This window comes from Miniopterus natalensis, chromosome 1 (assembly GCF_054644295.1).
Source record: "Miniopterus natalensis isolate mMinNat1 chromosome 1, mMinNat1.hap1, whole genome shotgun sequence".
In the NCBI taxonomy this organism is placed as follows: Eukaryota; Metazoa; Chordata; class Mammalia; order Chiroptera; family Miniopteridae; genus Miniopterus; species Miniopterus natalensis.
Genome location: NC_142081.1, coordinates 150737732 through 150759635, shown reverse-complemented (window position 1 = coordinate 150759635; position 21904 = coordinate 150737732). Strand labels below are relative to the sequence as shown.

The 21904-nt window shown below is 34.8% G+C and overlaps 1 protein-coding gene across 2 annotated transcripts in view; it reads left to right on the top strand.

Moving 5' to 3' along the window:
- Nucleotides 1-21904, top strand: part of CCSER1 (coiled-coil serine rich protein 1) — a 1053060-nt gene that overhangs the window by 483075 nt on the left and 548081 nt on the right. For both annotated transcript variants that reach the window (XM_087826564.1, XM_087826567.1), the window contains exon 8: nt 2713-2796. In XM_087826564.1, the coding sequence (XP_087682690.1) occupies nt 2713-2796 (84 nt within the window). The remainder of the gene's footprint in view (nt 1-2712; nt 2797-21904) is intronic.

Genomic DNA, 21904 nt, shown 5'->3' with positions numbered 1-21904 from the left:
GATTTACTCTCTAATAAACCTTTTGCACCCTTAACTCCACCTCAGTATTTGTTTCCTGGAGAACCCAACCTGTGCTATTTTATTGTATGAAGAGAGTTAATTATGTAAAATTTGGGGAATATAAAGAAATTTATATGAGAATTTATAGTCTGGTGTTATCATTAACCTCCACTGAATGTGTATGTGGCTCAAAGAAGTTCAGAGCCACGGGGCTGCTTAATTGAAGTACTGAGGATTTGATTCTAGGTCTCTGATTCTAAGAAACATGATGGTTTTCTCACCTACTTTGTAAGCCTACTAATATTTTCTTTGCATTGTGGAGCAAGCTAAGCCTTTGGCCACTAACAGTGTAACATGCAATATTTAGAATATAGGAGAATAAATATTAAAAATGATGAATATAAACTCTACCCATAAAAACCCATGATTTAGGGAAGAAATAGGACTACTATGAAAGGAAAGGAACAGAGATCATTAGCATCTTCCAGTCAAGCTGGTTGCCAGCAAAAGAAAGGAGATAGTGGTAAATTTGAATTATATTTTCTATATTGTTTAGTGTAAAGTAGAAATTAATACCATGAGAGCCAGAAAAAAGTATTCTATTTTCTCTAATCCATTACCTGTTTTCTTGTCAGCTCTCAGATAAGGTTAACAGATTCCAAAACAGTGAGAACCCTCCTGTTTATACTGTTTATTTGGTAATTTTATGGGAAGAAAATGTGAATTTGAGCATCTTATGTGTGTCAGTTACAGTGTTCGGTGCTAGTGATATGCTAATGAAATAAAGGCATACCTCAGAGATGTTGCAGGTTTGGTTCCAGGCCTCTGCAATAAAGTGAACATTGAAATGTAGGAAGTCGTAATCTTTTTGCTGATGGAGAGTCTTGCCTTCAGCTTGTAAAAAAGCAACATCTGTGTGTGAAGCACAGTAATGTGGAGTGCAGTGAAATGAGGTGTGCGTGTAGTCTAGCCACTTAAGGAGGGATGGGGCACAAACTAGTCCAGTGAGGCTGCGGAACAGCAAAGAACACTTGATGTATTAGCATTGTGTGAAATGATGTATGATTTCGACAGTATGGAGCATGTCCTTGCCCTCTAGGGATACATCCTCAGCCAACAAGGGAAAGCTCCCTAGAGGAATAAGAAATAATGCTTGAAATGCCTCTTAGAGCCTGAAATTTGAGAGGGATAAAGGGTTGCAGTGGGTGGAAGCAGTGTCATCCAGAGATGCGCATGTGTAGAGCAAGGAAGCACGAGACGACGTTTTTGTGTTTCCGTTCTGTAGGTGAGCAAAGGTGGTAAGAAAGTTGGAAATGAAAAACTTTGATACTCCAGATAAAAGCAATAGCAGATAAAGAGAGGCACTGTCTGCTATGCTAAAAGATTTTGACTTTCTGTTTTCCTCTGAGAGAGGAAGTGATTAGCTGTTAAATTAAGAAGTGATATAATTAATTCCCATTTAGGAAAATATTTCCGGTAGATAGGGAAAGTGATAGAGAACCAATTTAGAGATTTAATGCAGTAAGTCAGGTAAGAAGCATTGATTACCTAGAGAAAGTTAATGACTAATAGAAAGGAGTGAGTCCAAGAAATGTCAAGGAAATAGAGATTAAGGAGTTTTGTACCTGTCAGAGGGGAGGGGGGCTGGGAGTCTGGGTGAAAAAGGTGAAGGGATTAAAGCAAAAACAAAAACCTCGGAGACACAGACAACAGTCAGGTGATTACCAGAGGGGAAGGTGGGTGGGTGGAGATAGAAGAGGGTACAGTGGGGATAAATGGTGATGGAAGGAGAGGAGACTCAACTTTGGGTGGTGAACACAATGTTATATATGTATTAAAGACTTGTACACCTGAAACCTATATAACTTTATTAACCAGTGTCACTCCAATAAATTCAATAAAGAGTTTAATACCAGATTTGGTTCCTAGTGAGCAAGAGCTGAGAGTATAGGATGACTTCCTGGTTATTTTAGAAAATATAGTAGATATTGGGAGGAATACGTGGAAGTAAAGCTTTGGGGTAGGGGGAAGGTTGTTGAAATGAAGGTAGATTTTAAATATCTATAGGGCAATGCTGAATATATGCTCAGTAAGCAGTTTTATTCACAGGCTGAAGCTTGGAAGACAAGAGATCTAAATTAAGTATTTGCTTGCATCCGAGGGTTACCAGCATAGAGTAAAATAAGCCACAGATGTCGCTGAGTGTGCGTGTAGAGTATGAAGATTAAATGCTCATAGATCTCTAGTGAAAGGGATAGATGTTATAGTGGCATCATTAAAGATAAAGACTATAACATGGCCATTGACTTGGCAACTAATATTTAATTACAGCAGGGGACAAATGGTAAAGTATCTCGTTTAGAGTGTAGTATTTTTTTATTCCACTGATATGCCTGCACAGGTATGGGAGGAAGAATTGAGGATGACTCCCTAGGTGTCTGTGCTCGACAACAAAATGGACAAATTGATATACAAAGAAAAAGACTGATATAAGAAAAAAATTACGTGTGTATATCATAGATAGCATAATATTTTTGGATGCATTAGTTTATTTTTCAACTTTGAATATTATGCAAAATATCATACTGTAGAGGAAATTTCACTTTCATTAGTCAGATGCAATTATCCCCCTCTGTGTGAAGCTGACTTTCCTTATCAAGAGCAAAGTGAAAGGGCTAAGCCTATTATCCTGTCTCTTTGATGCTTTTATAGGATATAATGAAAGATGAGTGCTCACTGTTGAAACTGCAGCTGAAAGGGAAGGATGAACTCATTTCCCAACTTCAGGAAGAGCTGGTAAGTGATACCGACATTTGGCCTGCAAGTGTGTTTTCCTTGCAAGGTTATTTAAACAACAACTTATTTATTAACACTAATATTATTTATAAATTGTTAATAATTCATCCTGATTATCAATTTTATAATCCTGTGGTAATACGGATTTGACAGTCTGAAAAATAGAGAGCATGTTTTATATTATGTATGGAACTTTGTATAATTTCAGAAACAGCTCACTGAAGCAGGGTTAGACATTTCAGTTGAAGCTATGAAAAATTGTGAAGGATAAGACCACATTTCATTATGTGAAGTGCGTGATTTAACTCTGCTCTACCTAGAGATACAAACATGTAATATAAAGCAAATTAGTCAATCATCCTGCAAACAAAAACAGATTTTACTTTTTATTTTCATAAAACTGCCAAAAATGTGTTAACCTAGTAAGACTTATTAATATAGATAATATATAAATCCAAAGTGGAAACATTATACAAAAATTTGAAATGTATATAGTTCATATTTTCAGGGTGTGTTTTTTTAAATGCAACATCATAAAAATGCAATAAATCATACTTTTTTAACATGAAACATTTGGTAAGTAACAAGTACTGGATATTACTTTTCGAAGTATGTGTTTTCAATTTATGACGATTTCAGATTTGACTGCCTATTTGACTACGTTAACAGTAATGTATTATGTAATTATTAAATATAATTAAATGACAAAACGGATTTTATAGACCATTAAGCTTCAGGGAACTTCTAACATGTTATTGAGATGGCATACAAATTAGAGCATATTTTATTGACTAGACAACTGACAACATGTATACTGAGACTTGACCTTTATTTAGACAGTTCTATGATTACACCAATGCTGATTACTGATCTCATGAACATAGTATTATTGCTGATTTAGAAATTTTTTAAATCCTTGTACAGATGAACTTAAGCAGTTCAAACCCATGTTGTTCAAGGGTCAACCTGTAGTCAGTTTGGATAATTTAAATTTAAAGTAAAAAGATACACCTGTGCCTCATTTTACTAAGTCAGCCAACAGAGGACTTTTTTTTGTAGGAAGGTGTACTAAATTTAATTATAGTAATATATTGGATCTTGAAGTAATAATTTCTTTCTCATTTTATTGAACAAATGAAGGACAAATATTTATTAAATTATTAGAATATTAGAGTGTCTGGGGTTCTGTATGTGGCGGGACAACAATTGGTGTAAACAAGAAATGTTTTCTTCAGGCAGCAGTGTTTGGTTTGATAAATCTGAAGGAACTGGTTTACACGTGGGATATTTACTCCCAGCTGCTTTATAATAGAAGAAAATCTCCTCTGCCCTGCTGTGAGGTCATGTGAAGGGCACTGGCTAGTTGTACCTCTGTGACATGGGATATATAAATAGCATTTTGTATCTTGATAATAAATTATATCTTATATTGGTCCTATAAAGTGTGTTCACAAAAAAAATGGAATAAGCCAGACAAATGAGGCCTTTGAAATGTTTTTATTTTCCTCTTTTCTCCCCTAGTAACTTATATGAATTTTGTTGAGCTTGTTGAGGACTTTTAGTGACTTTGGTTCTTTCAGTTGGTTTTCCTTTGAAACATATTTCTACTCTTTTATGAAATCTTGTTTGTGATTTATATTTGCAAACCCTTAATCACAGTATTTCCTATTTAGATTTGAATTATATATCATGTAAGATTTATTACACATCACTGCTTGTTTTCCTCTTTGTCTTACTCCATTGTATGATCTCTTCTGATTCACTTATGGTTTGGTTAGAATCATTTTCCAAATGTTTCCTTCCGATGGGATATTGATGATGTGCTCTCTAAATCTTTGAATAGCTCTTTACCTTGAACGATAAAGGATACTGCTATGGGTTGAATTCTGTTTCCCCCAAATTCAGATGTTGAAGCCCTACCCCACAATGTGACCGTATTTGAGATAGAGCTTTTAGGAGGTAATTTGGATTAAATCAAGTCATAAGTGTGCAGCCCTTTTGATAGGATTAGTGGCCTGCTAAGAAGATGGAAAGAGAGAGAAAGCTCTTCTCTCCATTGCCCGGCACAGAGGAAAGACCATGTGAAAACAAAGAAGACAGCTGTCCCCAAGCCAGAAAGAGAGCCCTTAGTAGGATCTGACCGTGCTGGAACCCTGATAATGAACTTCAACCCTCCAGAACTATGAGAAAATTAACTTTTGTTGTTTAAGCCATCCAGCCTGTGATATTTTACTGTGGCAGCCTGAGCTGACTGAGACAGATACCATGTCTAACTAAGCCTAGTATTTTTAGTTCTTTTTTTGGTAAATAACATTCCACGTTTTTTAAAAAAATTCTGCTGCTGCACATGACATTTTTCCATGGTTCACATAGGTGTGTGACTATTTTTCATCCTTTATTATGACTGGTAATACTACTCATCTTCCTTCAAATTACAGAATATTTTTTCTCCTGAAACCCGAATTTCATATTTGCCTTATAGATCTATTCTTCAAGTCCCTTATATTTTTCTCTTAGTATTGAACTATGTTGTCTTAGCTGAGATTTTCCCCCTCACTAATATTCTAAGCCACTAATTTGATTCTCAACAATGACTATACTTTTATAGTCTAATAAATATTAACATTTAGAAATTATTTTTTAAATCTAGAAAATAATTTTAATGTTTTAATTATATACTGTTACATATTCTTAGTGTTTTGATGTTGCTAATTTGTCATTTGTGTGGCAGCATTTCTATTGCACTTGAAGGGGCCCGTCCTTAATGTTTTGTTTATCCTTCCTTCCGAGGATCACTGGTCCTCTTAAGATCCACAATTACTTTCTTTTGCTTGTTTATTTCTCTATTCATCCTCAGTATCCGGGTAAAAAATTTGGAAGAGTTAAAGCAGATATGCTCAAAGGCCCAATAGAACCTGCTTTTGTTGGCTGGTAACAGTGAACAGAATTAAAGGATATTGGTCATCGTTATCTTTTGTGACACCCTGAGGCCTCTTCAGTCACACATGTTAGACACCACCAGCCAGTCTGGGTGGCTGCTCTGCAGTTTGCCCGGCAAAAATACTCTGCATACCCTCCTAGGGTAAGAAGTTAGGAAGGCCTCGCGCTTCTGGCAGGGGTGCATATATTCCCTCGGCAGTCTCCTCTCCAGAACCTTGATTTCTCATTCTTAACCCAGGCTCATCGGTGCTTGTCCAGTGTCTCCAGTTCAGTCCCAAGGAGAACAAAGTCTTGAGCCTGCTCTCTCCTCTTAATGCCCGTCAGAACCTGAACCCTCCCCACGTGCCCCTGAGCCTTGCCTTGGTGCCCCGGCCTCTGTCTCAGCGCGCAGGAGCTTAGTGTGGGTTCGGGAGAGAGAAGTGTCAGGAAACTGCACTCAGGATGCCACCCGCTTTTGAGACTTCCGTCATGCGCCCTCTGATGAGCAAATCCAGAATGGTAATTGTGTTAGTGCAGTCTCCCCCTCCACAATTTATTTTTTAGCTAGGCTTCAGTGGAAGCCACATTACACGAAGCCCCCACGCATGCATGAGGTTTGATCACCTTTGCGTTGGGTTAGAAGATTATATACGAAGTAGAGCAAAGGAGGCATTTATGCCCTTCATATTCCTGTGGCCTTATCTTGCCCTACTTGAAGAGGAGAGTGAGTGAATATAGTGATATAAAAAATCAGGGTATGCCCTAGACAGTTTTGCTTAGTGGTTAGAGCGTCTGCCCTCAAACTGAAGGGTCCCAGGTTCGATTCCAGCCAAGGGCATGTACCTCGGTTGCAGACTCAGCCCCATTTGGGGCATGCGCGGGAGGCAACCAATCGCTGTCTCCCTCACATTGATGTTTCTCTCCCTCCCTCTCTCTCCCCCTTCCACTGTCTCTGAAAAAGCAATGGAAAAAATATCCTTGGGTGAAGATTAAAAAAAAATCAGGATATGAGTGTGCCTATGTAACTAGATTTAGCCACCTTTCTTCTGGTCTGTTTTTTTTCCAATTGTCAAATAATGTTACCATAATACTAAACGTATAGAATAATATTAAATATTCATCAGTGATGAATTTGGTACATGATAATACATAGTTATATGTTACATAGTTATATGTAAATATATATTTACATAGCTGTGTATTTATAAAATTAAATGGGGAGAACTGCATATAGTGCAACATTGTATAAAAATATACATGCACAGAAAGTCTAGGATAATTAATAATTATCTTTAGGTAACATGAGAATGTTTACATTCTGTTTTATGTAATTTGGTAGTGTTTCACTTTCAATAATAAGTATATATTCCTTTTACAATAAAAAGTCAGACATCTCTTTGGAAAATAAATGAAGAATGTAGATTGAGTTTAGTGGTTTTTGTTCTGTAATGTGTGTGTGTGTGTGTTGGGGGAATGTCTTAGTCTGCTTGGACTACTATAACAAAATACCATAAACAACAGACACTTATTACAGTTCTGGGGGCTGAAAGTCCAAGATGTTGGCAGATTCAGTGTCTGATGAGAGCCTTCTTTCTGATTTCTGACAGCAGTTTTCTGCATGTGTCCTCAAGTTCTTTCCTTGGTGCATTCACACAGGGAAAAAAGAGAGAGAACTCTTGTGACTGTTCCTCTTCTCATAAAAACACTGATTCTGTCATGAGGACCTCACCTTCACGACCTAATCTAACCCTAATTCCCTCTCTTCCAAAAACCCTTACATTGGAGCTTATTACTTGAACATACCATTTTGGGGACACAAGTGGTTAGTTTATAACAGGGAAATAAGAGTACCAAAGAGGTCTTGTGGAATTACATCCCTTTACAACTACTTAATGGTAGCAGTTATGATTTTACTGTTTTTCCATATCATAATTCTCTGTAAGATTGTAGTTGACAAAATTCACATCTAAGAATAAAAATTAAACAAACCAAAAACCTAGACAAAATGTTTGCTAAGACCTATTATGTATTGTCAGATCAGAGTAGGAAATGAGATGAAAAGCTGTATCACATGCTTCACTGAGAATTAGTTATCATGTTGTTTGGTCAAAATCTTAAAGGCATGGTAAGAAACCAACATTTAAAGTCAGGAATGATAGGGACTTTTAAAAAAGAAATAATATTTAATATATTCAAATATAAGTTTGTATTTATTTTGTAGAACTTTTTAAATATTAGAAATAACACTCCCACCCAGCACAAAAATTGGGGGATTTTATGAATTTGCTTTATTAAGATATATAAAGCAGAAGTGTAGGTTTTGATCAAAAGTCTAAACATGATAGCTAAAGGTAAGAATACTTAATCGGAATAAATTATTATTATAAAGGATTTAAAGTAATCACATTTAACCTTAGATTTAACTTTATTAAATTTAATGATATAACACAAAATTTTTTTTTGCATTTATGAGAAAGTTTTAGATTTTTTTCCTCAGAGATTTAGTGAATGTAACATTGAATAATACCATGTAATTTTATTGTTAGTATGAAACTGAGGGACATTGTAAATATTACTTTTTTGTGCCTAAATAAATCCAAGAGCTTTATCACAAATGATCCTGGTGAAGTATAGCCTTGTGTTTTGGTGGGGGTAGATATTTTCTTGTAAATGATTATTAATCTTATGAATGGTTTCATTCTATGGGTGAAAAGTATTCTCCATATGATATCAGAAATTGAAGAAAGTCTACTTGGTATTTATGGATTGATTCAAGATATTTTTAAAAAGTTGAAGGGAACTTAGAAATAAAAATAACTTTTGTTGGACCTAAGACTGTGAAGAATGAAATGTAATTGCCCAAATTAGGATCAGTGCACCATGCTAGGGATCGACTGCTTTGTTATACCAGTAATTTGGACTCCTGTTACTTATACTCTGTCAAAAAGATTTAATGAATTTATATGGATAACCACATTAGAAAAGTGATTATCAGTAATTTTAAGTTTTTATAATTTCTACCATTTCAGACTCTTCCCTTTGGAAACTTTTATTCATTTACTAGCTGATCTGAGTAAAAAATATCAGATGTAGCTTTTACAGTATAATTTTTAAAAATGATAAATTTTACTTAAAAGGCCAGTGTAAGTGAGTCACCCCAAAGAAGTTCCCTGGGTATAAAAGTTTTTAGCTCTGTCTCAGAATAAATATACATTCTAATACAGTCCTCGTTAGAATAATAAGGAAAAATAAAACAAGGCCAAACAAAAATAGTTCCCGTTTGCTTTCATAGCCCTCTTCCGTTTACCAACATGACAGCATTTATACTTGTCAGAAGATTGTGAAAGCTGTTACCTGGCACATGTTTATAGGCTAATCAATAAGGGGATACATTGACTGTAAAGAATTTAAAACAATAAAAATGACTAAAAGTCATGTGTATTACACTTATCATAGGCCATCAATTCTAAAAATATTAGTGATAAGATTCCTCCATGAAAATATTTTTTTTTTTTACTTTTGTGGGCCTAAATCCTAATTTAGTAACTCCAGGTTTTGACTGAGTTTTACATTTTACAAACATTTTAATAATCACATTTTAATACTCATCTCTTAATAAACATTGTATTTTAAAATAAAAGATAACCGAGAGAACTTCCAGTTAGAGTTGAAACATACACAGTTCAGAATCATCAATTTGTGTTTCTAACGCTTGTTGTACTACAAATTAATGTATTCAACAAGAAATTCAAAATAAGCAATGAGAACACGGTTATTATAAAGATGAAAGAATGGGCCTTGAGTTATTTCAGTTCTGTCATTTGAAGTAAACATTTGGGGTATTTATTTTTATTTAAAACTTAAACAAATGGAATGAGAGCTGTGAGGAATATATATTTGGGGGGATACTTGTGTATTCTTCTTCCTAGACTAACCCAATTGACATGAGGCAAGTTAACGGGAAAATGACCAACTTTATTGTGTCTGTGCCCTCGGAGATGCCATAAGAACATGAGACTGGAGGACAGATCTGGGAGTTGAGGCTTATGTTCCATCTTGAGCTAGAGGGAAAGTGGGGGTGGTGTGGTTTGGAACTTCAGTGATCAGGAAGGCAATTTACAAGCAGATAAAAAAGAAAATTTGGGTGAATGTTTGCTGAGCCATCTTGAACAATGGGACACATAGAGGACTTTGAACAGATGGGCCTTGCTAGATTCCTCCCGATCACTGCGATTCATATTAAACTGATATCTCTTTTCCCGTTAGCTGAGTCTAAATTCCTTTTAGACAATGAGGGAGGATGTCAGAGGTTTTCCCTTAAGTCTTTTTCTTAACAATAACCAGTTTAACATAATCAGTATCCCAAAGAGCCATATTTCGTGCAGCAAACTCTATTCCCTCTCACAAGTTTCATTTTGTACACTTTAATATCTTCAATTCTGAACTTTATGTTTTACACTAAATTACATGTTTTAGAGGGCTTTAAAAATGACCTGTTCCGGGTATCCAACATAGTAGGTCCATCACTGAGTTGAACACTTCCTCCTGCAATGTAAAGACTAACTGGAGAAAAATCACATAAAAAATTAAAAACAAATATTTTGTGTGTGTGTTATTAGACCTTCTTAATTCTCATGCAAAGCAACAAATACTGAAAATTATATTCTTACTTGAGTGTAAGTAAGCATAGAAACAATCATTTCTCCCGATCCTTTTATTTATTTATTTAGTTAGTTATTTTTAAACATGTCTTTATTGATTTCAGAGAGAGGAAGGGAGAGATAAAAACACCGGCTGGGCTCCCCATCCTTTTAAAATGCCAGGTATTTCATTTAAATGTAAGCCAAGCTCTCAGTTCATTTGTTAACATTTGGATAGCGAAGTATGGGGCTGCATAAAGACACTTGTAGAATCGATGAATTTTGAAATTGAAGGCCATTGAAGAACAGAAAGTATAGCATTACATGTAATCATGTTATTATGCATAATAAAAAAGGGGAGTTAAAAATAAAAGACTCTAAGAAATATATATGGCTAAATAGCACTTTATCAAGAATCTGGAGAGGAGTAATTTTGATTTGGTTTAAAAATATATGTAGAATTCAAATTGAATAAAATTGTATGCCCTTGAAGCTTTAATAACAGAATAATTTCTTCTTGATAAGAGAAACATTCTTTTCACATGAAAACCATATCCTGAATTAATCTTAAAAGTAATTCCCCACTTGCTCTACCTTCTATTATAATTTATGGTATTATTTCATGCCAGTCATTTTAAGATAGAATATCACAGGCCCATGCATGATTTACATAAGAACAGACAGCTATAAGTACTTTCAAATCCTCTTTCTTTCTCATATTTAGGAAACATTAGGAACAGAAAAGAAATAGATTAGGTATACTTAAACATTATTAAAGTGGCAGGCTACTTTCCTTTTCTCAGGCGAATTAATTGCATAGATTCCAGAAAAGGCTTATCTCAGCAGTAATTACTCTCCTGTCAGGTCAGTGAGACATGTACAGTGCAAATGTAACTATCCCATGATACGTAATGGGGATTAGCCTCTGTTCCTTCCACACTCCAGTACCCGGATGAAGAGCTAGCAAAAAGATTCAGTCTTGTTCCCTAGCACTTGCCTTGGCAATCCTGCGTATTTTTTGTCTTTATCACAAAGTGTTGTCATATTGCAGCATCGCATGGATATAGGAGAACAATGGTGGTATAATTTCAATGACAGTATGAACGTGTTTTACCTTTAAGACAAATCTGTTTTAAAAGGAGCATGCTGCCATATTATTGCCAAATTAGGAATATAGCTGAAATTAATTTGTACCTCAAATTTTTGGATATGTCAAATATTTTCATTTCTTCTATAAGGTATGTCATATAATTTAGTAGTTTTCCCTTTATTCTTTTATTATTGCTTTTTATTTTACCAATTGAGATTCCAGTTCTTGAAGTGATTTACAAATAAAATTAGTTTAGTAGTCAATAGGACACAAAGATAGCCAAAGACTTAGAATTAGGAAAAAACAAACAAACAAAAAACATGGTCCTGAATTACTGGGGGAGTTAATAAACAAGAGAAGAAATATATATATATGTACGTGTGAGTGTGTACACTGTATATGTTATACACATATCTACATACATGTGCATATATACAAATATATATAAAACATTATATATAAAATGTTCCTGTGTTCTATTTCACAATAAATTATCTTTAAAAATGTTAAAGCCAGCCTGAGCTTCACTGCAGCAAGGAGTAACAAGATGAAGGACAGCACTGGTCTCTCTCCAGGGGCCAGCATTCAAATAAGGGAGAACAGACAAGAACAGATCATTTTAATAACAATGGCCATTATTTACGGAGTTCCTACTCTTTGACAAGTGCTTTGATGAATGCTTGAGGTTTATTACTGCATTTAATTTTTATAATAAAATTGAGAAGTGCATATTAATACTTCTAGTTCATCTATAATAAACCTGACATTCAGAAGGCTGAGTGATTTGTCCAAGTCTGCATAATAAGGGATAGAGTTAGGATTTGAAGCAGTCTGTCTGATTGCATGAACATATCTTTTCCCCTGTTACAAGAGATTATATTACAAAGCTGTGAGGTTAGTGCTATACACAGGATAATGCAGATCTCCTTTAGCCCGGTAGTAGCAGTCAGACTTGGGGAGTCGGGGCAGCAAGTTGTGTGGTGCAAAACAGGTAGACGTATCAGAGCAGTCACTTTCAGCACCTTCTCATAACCATGGAGGGGACCATGGTGGTTTTCCTCAGAAAGAGCATGGGATATCACAGACCACTGAATGTCATATCTGTTACGGTGTCCTTTTTTTCATAGACACTCCTTTCATCTAAAGATACTAAATGAAACTTATTTTCTAAAAGCACATGGAGAATTATGGTTTAGTGTTATAAGAGTAATGAAGAGATAAAGAGGCAAAAATCTGAGTATCTTCTCTACAAGCTCAGAAAACAGATGTTTTCTAATGATCTTAAATACAGGGGTGGGTACGAGCAGGTTTGAATTCAACCACCTCAGGAGGCAGTGGGGCTAACCCAAGCAAGTCACTGAAATTCAAGTTTGTTTCCTGATTTTCAAAGGCTACAAGAATGAAGGCTGGTGATTTGAGCACTTAAGAGATCGTACCTAAGGGCACTATGCCATTGAGGTGTTCTTTTGAGTTACTAAAGCTATTGTAATAATCATAACCTGCAGGTCTTTTTCCATAGAACAATTGTATGCCTACTTTTGCCCACCCCTGTATAACTCTGTGTTGATAAAATGTGTGTGAATACAATATTTTCATACTCACCCATATATATTTCATATCCCTAATAAATCTACCATAGTCAGTCTAATACTGGCTATGGGAATTGTCAAAAGGGAGGAAACCCACTAATCCAAACAAACATCACTAAATATCTGATATCATCTGACAACTTTTTTTTTACTTAATTGATGAACAAAACATAAATGTACAGACTATCGATGTTTTTAAATAATTTAATACCATCTCACTTCCCAACTATTGGAGCTATTTGTAGGACTATTTTAAGATCTATAAGGAATAAAATTGGGGATTCAGAGTTTAACCAGGCTTCATTCTTACCAAGAAGCTTGGGCTTAAGTGTCCTTGTTTGCTTCCCTGTCACATTCAAGTGTGGCTTTACTATTGCCCTCTTTTGCTTGATCATTGATGAGCTTCTTTCTCATTGATGAGCTTCTTTCTCATTGCTGAGCTCCTTAATAGTAGGGCCTTGTCATCCTTATATGGTCAAAATCCAGCAGAATGAGTGGGCATTCAGTGAATGCTTGAAGGGACGAATAAAATTTATATCATAATTCTTGTTCCTATGTTTGTTAAGAAAAACTTAAGAAAATAAAGCAAGATAATATCACATTATTAAATTGTATAATTTGGCAGATGCAAGATTGGAAGAAAAAGGGGGAGAAGGAATGTGGGTTTTGGTGTAGAATTTAATGGAGGAAGCTCTAGAGGCCAAAGGAACCAGGGGTGGAGATGTGAAACAGGGAACTTAAATACAAGATGGGTGCCAGAGTCAACAGAGATGACAGAACAGAGGAGAAAATAGAACTATAAGATTATCTGAGGTCTAGGAATCCAAAGAGATTATAATAGCAATATGGAAAGGGCAAAGTTAAAATTGATTACAATCTAAATTGTTCTAGAAATTTAAAAAAAAACACATAAAGAAACAGCATTAACAAAACAATATATATTTTTTCAAAAATTTAGGTAGTGCTAATGTAGTCTACTCATTTTTACAAGAAAAAAACATTTGATGAAAAAATACAATTTGATGGTTCTCTTAAAAATATTTTTTTGGAAGAAATGGTCCAAAATGTGCAAAACTAGTAATAGAAAGTAGCTATGGGTAAGAAGTTAATGATACAGGAGAAAGAACAATTGCTGTAAAGGCTAAGTGTAAATGGAAGAGTAAAAAGAAATTTAAAATGACAAACATTTATAGCCATATTTGTGAAAGTACAAAAGACTGAGAAATATATGAGGCAAATAAGTGCCTATACTATGTGTCAATATTATGCTAGGCAATATTATACATAGGCAATTTGCTTATGTATCTCACGTCATCCTCAGTCATACATTTTTTTCTTTATAATCAAGGGAGTTGAGGCTTAATGGTATTAAAAACATTTTGCAAAGTTATGAAACTACAGGATGTCATTCAAAGAATCTATTCACATGTAAATTAAATCTGACTGTTTGCTATGGAGAAGCAAAAAGTGTTCCACTGTAATGCTCCTTGAATAAATTTATTTCTCACTGTTTGTAGCACGCACAGACTGGTGGAGTGTCAGGCTGAGAGGAACAAAGAAAATAGATCATGTCAAGCCAGTGGTTATAGATAGGGGCTTTGGCTATTGAAGTTTGTGGAACTTGGTTGCTTTGAAATGAGAGTTTCTTAAAATTCTTACAGCATTCCAGATATAATTGCCAATTTTTCTCTTATTAAATTCTCAATTCCTAGTACATTTCACAGTTCTTGGTGTATTGGACAGCCAGCCAAGATTAACTTGATTCAGTATGTCGAGGCTCCCATGGTTTGAGGCTGCTGTCCTGCATTTCCTGTCCTTGCAGTTGCACAGCTTTTGTCAATTGTTCTTCACCTGTGAGCAAACTAGTTTGGTAGCAACTCTAAATAAATTACAATTTACAAAAGGACATGACTTTTAGTAAGAAATGCTGAGGAGTCAAACTCATCTAACCCCAGTGTAATAGATTCCCAACGTAAGGGCTTTCCTCCCACTGTCCTTCTTTTAGTTACTTTTTTTTCATTTACACATCCTGTGTTCCATTACTGTTCCCAGGTATTCTGTAAATAATATGGGTTTGTTATTCTCACTGCGTTGCAAACAGGGGAGCTAAGGTTCAGCACAATTAATGAGCTTCCTCATCAGCTAATAACAGCAGATAAGAGACTGAGGGGTGCTTTAGGATTGTGACCTACCTTGGCCTTGCTTAGGACTGACCTCTTCACGCTGGATATGCATTTTGAAGGAGAGGAGATAGGATGGAATCAATTGAACATACGCTTGCTCATTTACACTTCCCAGCTAATCTGATCTTTTTAATTAAAATTGATAGGTATCATTTGTAGTTCTCTATAATTTTGAATGGTAAGATCTTGGGATGCATAGTGTATCTTGTTATGACCTGTCATTTAGGAAAAAATATCAATATATAATTTTCTCATGGATGAGAGTCTATTATATTTTTTTCCTTTTTTGAACTTTGTCATGATAGATATATTTGTTTTAGTAAAAATAGCCAAAATGCTGGAAAGATGACACTATGCCTGTTACACTGCTCAAGATTGGCTACATAATTTGTTTGAGTTATCTCCAAGATGTTGGAAAAGGCAGACCCTGGGAATGCTTAATGTCATCCATCTGATGTAATTGAACTTAGGGTTGGACAAATAACACTTTATTTTATCCTTGAAATGTTACGAACACAACCGTCATTCTATCAACAATAAATGATGCTTCTTAAAGAAGTCTCACTATTTATATATTGTAATAGAGGGTATTTTTCACATAAAATAATAACCTTGAGTAAGTGTTAGGTAAATATGTATTTTAGACTATATTTTTGTAATATTTTTTTTAATGAAAGTTAGTGGCAGAAGAGAAAAAAATGTTACCTTTATCCCACTACTCTAACAATTATTTTGGATATATTTAGGTATTACCCCCATGTTTATATAGTTGAAATGATAATAATTATATATTTTGTACTCAGATTTTTTTCCTTAATTATAAATCAAATAAATTTTACATGTCTAATTATTTTCTTAATTTCTCAAAATTAACATTATCGGAGTAAATGTCAGGATATCTTTGTCTACAAGCATTACGTATTACTATTTAACTGTTTAACTTTTTTCTAATTCAGTGGTACAAGTATGTATTTACTAGTAGTATTTTTTAAGTTTTCTGTTTGTACTGGAAATGTCTGCAAATGAATAGAAAGTTATTGACTTTAGTTGCATATATTCAGCTAGAGTAATAGTTATAGATACAGATAGACATTTGATAACATACCAAAAGCTGTGATAGTTGTTGTGGTTTTTTTCCTGAGCCAAAGCGAATGGGCAAACTATATAAAAAAAGAAGCCTCAGTGTTTATTAATGAGTAAAAAAAGTCTGTTTCTTAGAAAACTACAGAACTTGAACAAGCATGTTAAATGTTTTGAATTGACTTTTCCCCCTACTTTATGATTCTTCTCTTACTATGCATACTAAGTGAAGTATGGTTACCAAAGTGCACTATCTTAGAGATGTATAAAGAAAAGAAGACTGCTTCCTGAAACATGCCATACCTGCCATTCGGCAAATGAACATTTTGTCAGTTCCAAAATCTGCAAAATTTTTTTTACATCCTTATTTTACTCAGAAGCATTTAACTACTATACATTTCACACCAAATAACACTGACGAGGCCAGTCTCTCCCAACTCTACGTATTTTTCCTTCAAGAACCAAACAGTATGCACTTGAACAAAATATTAAGGAACAATGAAATTGCAACTTATTTAGAGTGTTCATACATAGATAAAATATTAAATTTACATTTTGTTAGAATATATTTCCTGTATATAAATGAGAAGATCCACCCTACTGTTAAACTAAGTACATTTAACCTGGTCATCACACTCCATCTTGGAGGAAGCAAGATGTAATGTACTTATTGTGAATAACATTTTTCATTATTTAGCACTTTCCCAATAACCTAGGGGTTAGTGCTGTCTCTTTAGACTATTACGCTTAATAGTCTCTGAAGTTATGGAGACTACTAATAATCCTTTCATTATGCTGATTCTTTGGGACTTTTTTCTTGGCAATAAGAAAAGACTTATGACAAGGGATTTGTGTATCACTATAAAGACAGTCCATTTGTTTACTGCCACCCAATCCCCAGTATAAAATAATACATGACCCATATACTCTCAATTATTTACTTAATGAATAAATGGATATATTAGTCTAAGTAGACAAAATACATTTCTAATTCTGCAATTGAAATAAACAAGAAACCCTTCAGTGTGTTATATATGCAACTCTAAATGAAATTTCCTGTGTTTTCACAGTTTAAAGGAAGTTCTCTGTAAGGTCCCTGTCTATTGGCCCTCGTGGAAACCACATGCTATTTTCCCTTCCTAGTTATTCACCAGATTATTAATGATTAGGGTAAACTCTAAATAATTTATTTCTTGCTAACAATGAGCTTTTTAAAGTCATTAGGATCTCATGCGTGATTCACAAAGGGTAAGGAATATTAGTACCTCAGTAAGCTGAATGAACTATTGATGCTAAACACCATGACACTGTGCTGATGTTAGATGCTGATGTTGAATTAATAACTTCAGTGGAAACTTCTTTTACTGTTAAGACTCCTTGGCTAATCACAGTGCAGAGAAAAATAGAGGTACCATTCTAGAGGTATTAGTGGATAGTTTTCAGGTGGTTATTATCAGTGCAAATTAAGAACTGTATATTAAACGTGATATGCCATTTTTTTAAACCACTTCTGATATTTACTTTAAGTACCTTTTTCATTCACACTTACTGATTTTTTTTTTCCCTTGGGATTTTAATTTCACTTTTTCCAAACTAATACAACCAATTACAGCATCATATTTGACCTTCTAAATGTAATGATGTTAGATGTATTTGCTGCTTCTCAGTTAAGGCCTCTCCTATGGTGTGAAGTATTTATTACCTTGGAGCCCTGAGGCCACCCTGCAAAACAGTAATCCCAGCTCAGTGATATGCTTAGAATCACTGTGTGTTGCTACACGGGATTTGCCCCCTGAGCATATTTTATTTAAATCTGGTTGCAAGACATTTTCTTTTCTTTCTCCATACATCATTGAAAACATCTAATGCTTTTCCAGCAGCCCCTGGAACTTTCATCAAAGATGACAGTTCAGGAAAACTGAATTTTTCCTGAGAGACATATCCAAATAGAATATAGTTTTAATTTTGTCAAGTTGAAATAGATTATACCAGATTGTTTTAATTATATGCAAGACATCTGGGAGAATTCTGCTGCATCCTAGAGAATCACATGCCATTGTGAAATGTTTGTCTTATTATAGGCAACACAAGGTCTGGGACATAATGGTGCATGCTTCCTAATTTTCTAATGATTCTCCTTTCCTGAATGAAACTAGAATGCAATGATAGAAACTCAACCTTTTGAAAACTGGTGTTTTTATAGATGGTTTGAAGGTATTTCACGATTTGAGAAGCGCACTCCTATTTTGGTCACCTTTCCAACATTCTGAGATAGTTAGAACTCTGTTCTGACTTAGCATGAGATTTCTGATATTCTTCTATGTGCAGATTATATGGTACTATCATACTATTGGATAGAACATTTTTAGGAAATATGAAGTTGACAAATAGTTTCATTCATCTTCATCCATGCCCTGTTTCCTTACCTTTTGGATATTGATGAACAGAAACATGATCAGCAAGCACAGAACAGAAATTTAGATCAAGCTGACCCTTTGATCTGTCATTCTAATGAAGGATTAGTAGTCAAATGTCAGAAACTGTAGAAGAGTTTTTGTTTATACCTTAATATGGGTGAGCAGATATATATTCTGCTGAGCTTCCTCAACTCACAAGCCTTGCTATTTGCGTCCTTTGTCCCTTCTTGGCCCTCTGACTTACGTACTCCTAGAGTTCCTGGCACACAGTCTAGTCATTTTAGTCTACCAAAATTTAAATAAAGATTTCTAAATTTTAATATAGGTTGTATAGAGTGTGTGTGTGCAAACTGGAAGAGAGCCCATATATGTGCATATATGTGTGTTTATATATATGAAAATATATGAGCTAATATATTTTTAAAATTCAAGAATGAATACTTTTTCTAGTTAACAGGGTCTTGTGGAATATTTTCATTTTTTAGAATATAACTGAAAATATAAACTTTCTTATGTAATTATTTAAACACATTTTAGTTGTCCCATTTATTTGTCCAGTAATTAAAATAAATTATTAAAATGCAGTATTAAGTGAACTATTTTCTGCCATTAGATACAGATTTGGATTTAATTTTTATGAAATGCTCAGTCATTTTTAACCTGTAAACTAGCAAGTGTTTTGTTTGTCTTCTATATTGCTCATTGCTTTGAGAAACATTGGGATCTTTGTCCAAAAAGGAATCTATAATCTAGATAAGGAATCTAAAAAATAATAACGATATAAGCAATTAATATCACATTATAATAATGTCTTGGTAAAGCTTATAACACACCAAAAACATCAGTTCATCAAACACGTACATGGACATAGATGTAAGTTAAGCAGAGCATGTGTAAATAAACAAATGTGAGTGAACTTTTCACACAGCTGCCAACGATGGGTTCTGAAACAATTGGAATCTAAACATGGGACAGGGCACCACATACCTGTGCCCCCCACTGTCCTAGATCTTGTTTGGACTGCTATAATAAATGCCATCGGCTGGGTGGCTTATAAACAACAAGCATTCATTTCTCTCAGTTCTGGAGGCCGATGGTTCAGGATCAGGGTGCCCATATGGTTTCGTTCAGGTAAGGGCTCTCTTGCAGTTTGCAGGCTGCTGACTTCTAGTCATATCCTCACATGTCGGGAAGAAGGCAAATGGGCTCTCTGGCCTCTTAACAATCTCATTCCCTAGGGTTCTACCCTGATGAAGTAATGACCTCCCAAGGACCTCACCTCCAAGTACTATCACGCTGGGGATTAGATTTGAATATATGAATTTGGCAGTGGGCACAAGGATTCGGTCCAAAACAGATCAGCAGAGCGACATGCTTTCTGAGCTTGCTGCAAGCACATTGCTGCACCACACCAATCAAGGCCCAAAGTGGGATTACAAAGGGAGATGACTTGCTTCTCTAGAAGGCTGGAGCTAAACCCTGGTGCAAGTCTGTTTACATGGAAGGAAACACGAGAAGAGAAAACCTCCATCAACGGACTAGATTATCTCAAAAGAGAGACTATTGGAAAGGCCAAGCTCCGCATATTTCATCCTTTTGCCCAATCTCACCAATTAGATAGACAAGACTTTTCTGTTGTTGAAGCATGAATCAAGAGAATAGAACAAAGACTGGCAATCCTTCTCTCATTCTTCCAAAAAGGTAGAAGTTTATACTTTAAAAACTAAGATAGGAAAACCAGAGGAGGAAGCAAATGGTTCCCCCAAAGGGAAGCACAAATAAAAGACTGATACATGAATTGCCTCTCTTTTTCTTATAGTTGTTAGCCAGTACTCTGGTCTTTGGAATGGTAGCTTGGATTGAAATTAATTATAATAAATGAGTATAATATGCCATATAATAAGATGTGAAATATAATGTAACAACATAATACATACATATAAAAATACATAATATATATGTTCTGTAAAGCATCCTTTGGTTTCTGATGCTTTAGTACCTCAAGACTTATTATTTTATTAAATCTGCTATTAAAATAAGCATCATTTATTTAGTTTAGTAGAGGAGAGAATCTTTTCTTTTACTTGAGCGAGAAAAATTTAACTCAGTTCCACCAGTATCTGATATTAAATATGGGTAGGTGAAGAAGAGTGGGGAGAAGGGTTCTAATCTAACTTGATTTAGAATTAGAAAGAAGACAAAATAACCATTTTCTGTTACAAAAAAGATTGACTCTCTGACATTAATTTCACCAAGGGACATTCATAATCTTAATTTTAAAGAAATTAATTGGTAGCGATACTATTTATGCAGTGCCGTGTGCTCAAATCCTTGAAGAAACGTCCTGCGTTAGGATTAGCCTAAGATGTCTAGCCTGGAGTGTTTCACATTTTTCTAGCTTGTGATTACGTCTTCCCACTGGGTATCTGATGAACTGAATGAAATAGACAGCTCTAAATTTCAGCAAACTCAAGGGTAAGGTTTTCTGAGTATTAAAAAATAATTTAAAATGCCGATATTCAAAATGTGTCACAGTTTATCTATGTTATGCCTCCCCTGACTGCGGTGCTGCGTGTAAGGCTTAAAGCAGATCAGCAAAGGGGCACCATTTACTGCAGCCGGAAGCAGCGTCAGCTGTGAAATGGCACTCATAATTTTGTTCAATAAATAGTTAAAACTCTGGCTACAAGTCACTCTGAATTTCAATGGCAGTTTTGGCATTTCTTACCAGAGAATAAATTCTTTTTTTTTTTTTTACTCAATTGGTGAAATAGCATCTGAGTTAAAAAGAAAGCAGAATTTTTCAACCCCTTAAAAACAAAACAAAACTTCTAAAAATGACAGAAAGTCAATAGCATGCTACTGTGCAGTTGTTACATAAATTAGGCAGATTACCTGATTCTTTACACCTCTAAAACGCCATACCTCTGACATGCTCATCTTGAGATTTTAACTGAATCCTAGAGATAGTGAGCCAGCAGTTCACTATCAGTCAGTTGTCACTAAACGGTGCTTTTCCTCCCCTTTGGAAATTGTTAACCTAAAAATAAAAAGCCAAAGTGAGAGGGAACAAGCATTTATTTGAGAGAAAAAAGAATAGCTATTTAGGAAACATTGACTCAGGCAGAAACCCAAATAGTGTTCTGATTAGCAGGTGATGCTAACTCTAAAGAGTCTTTAACTTTTAGTC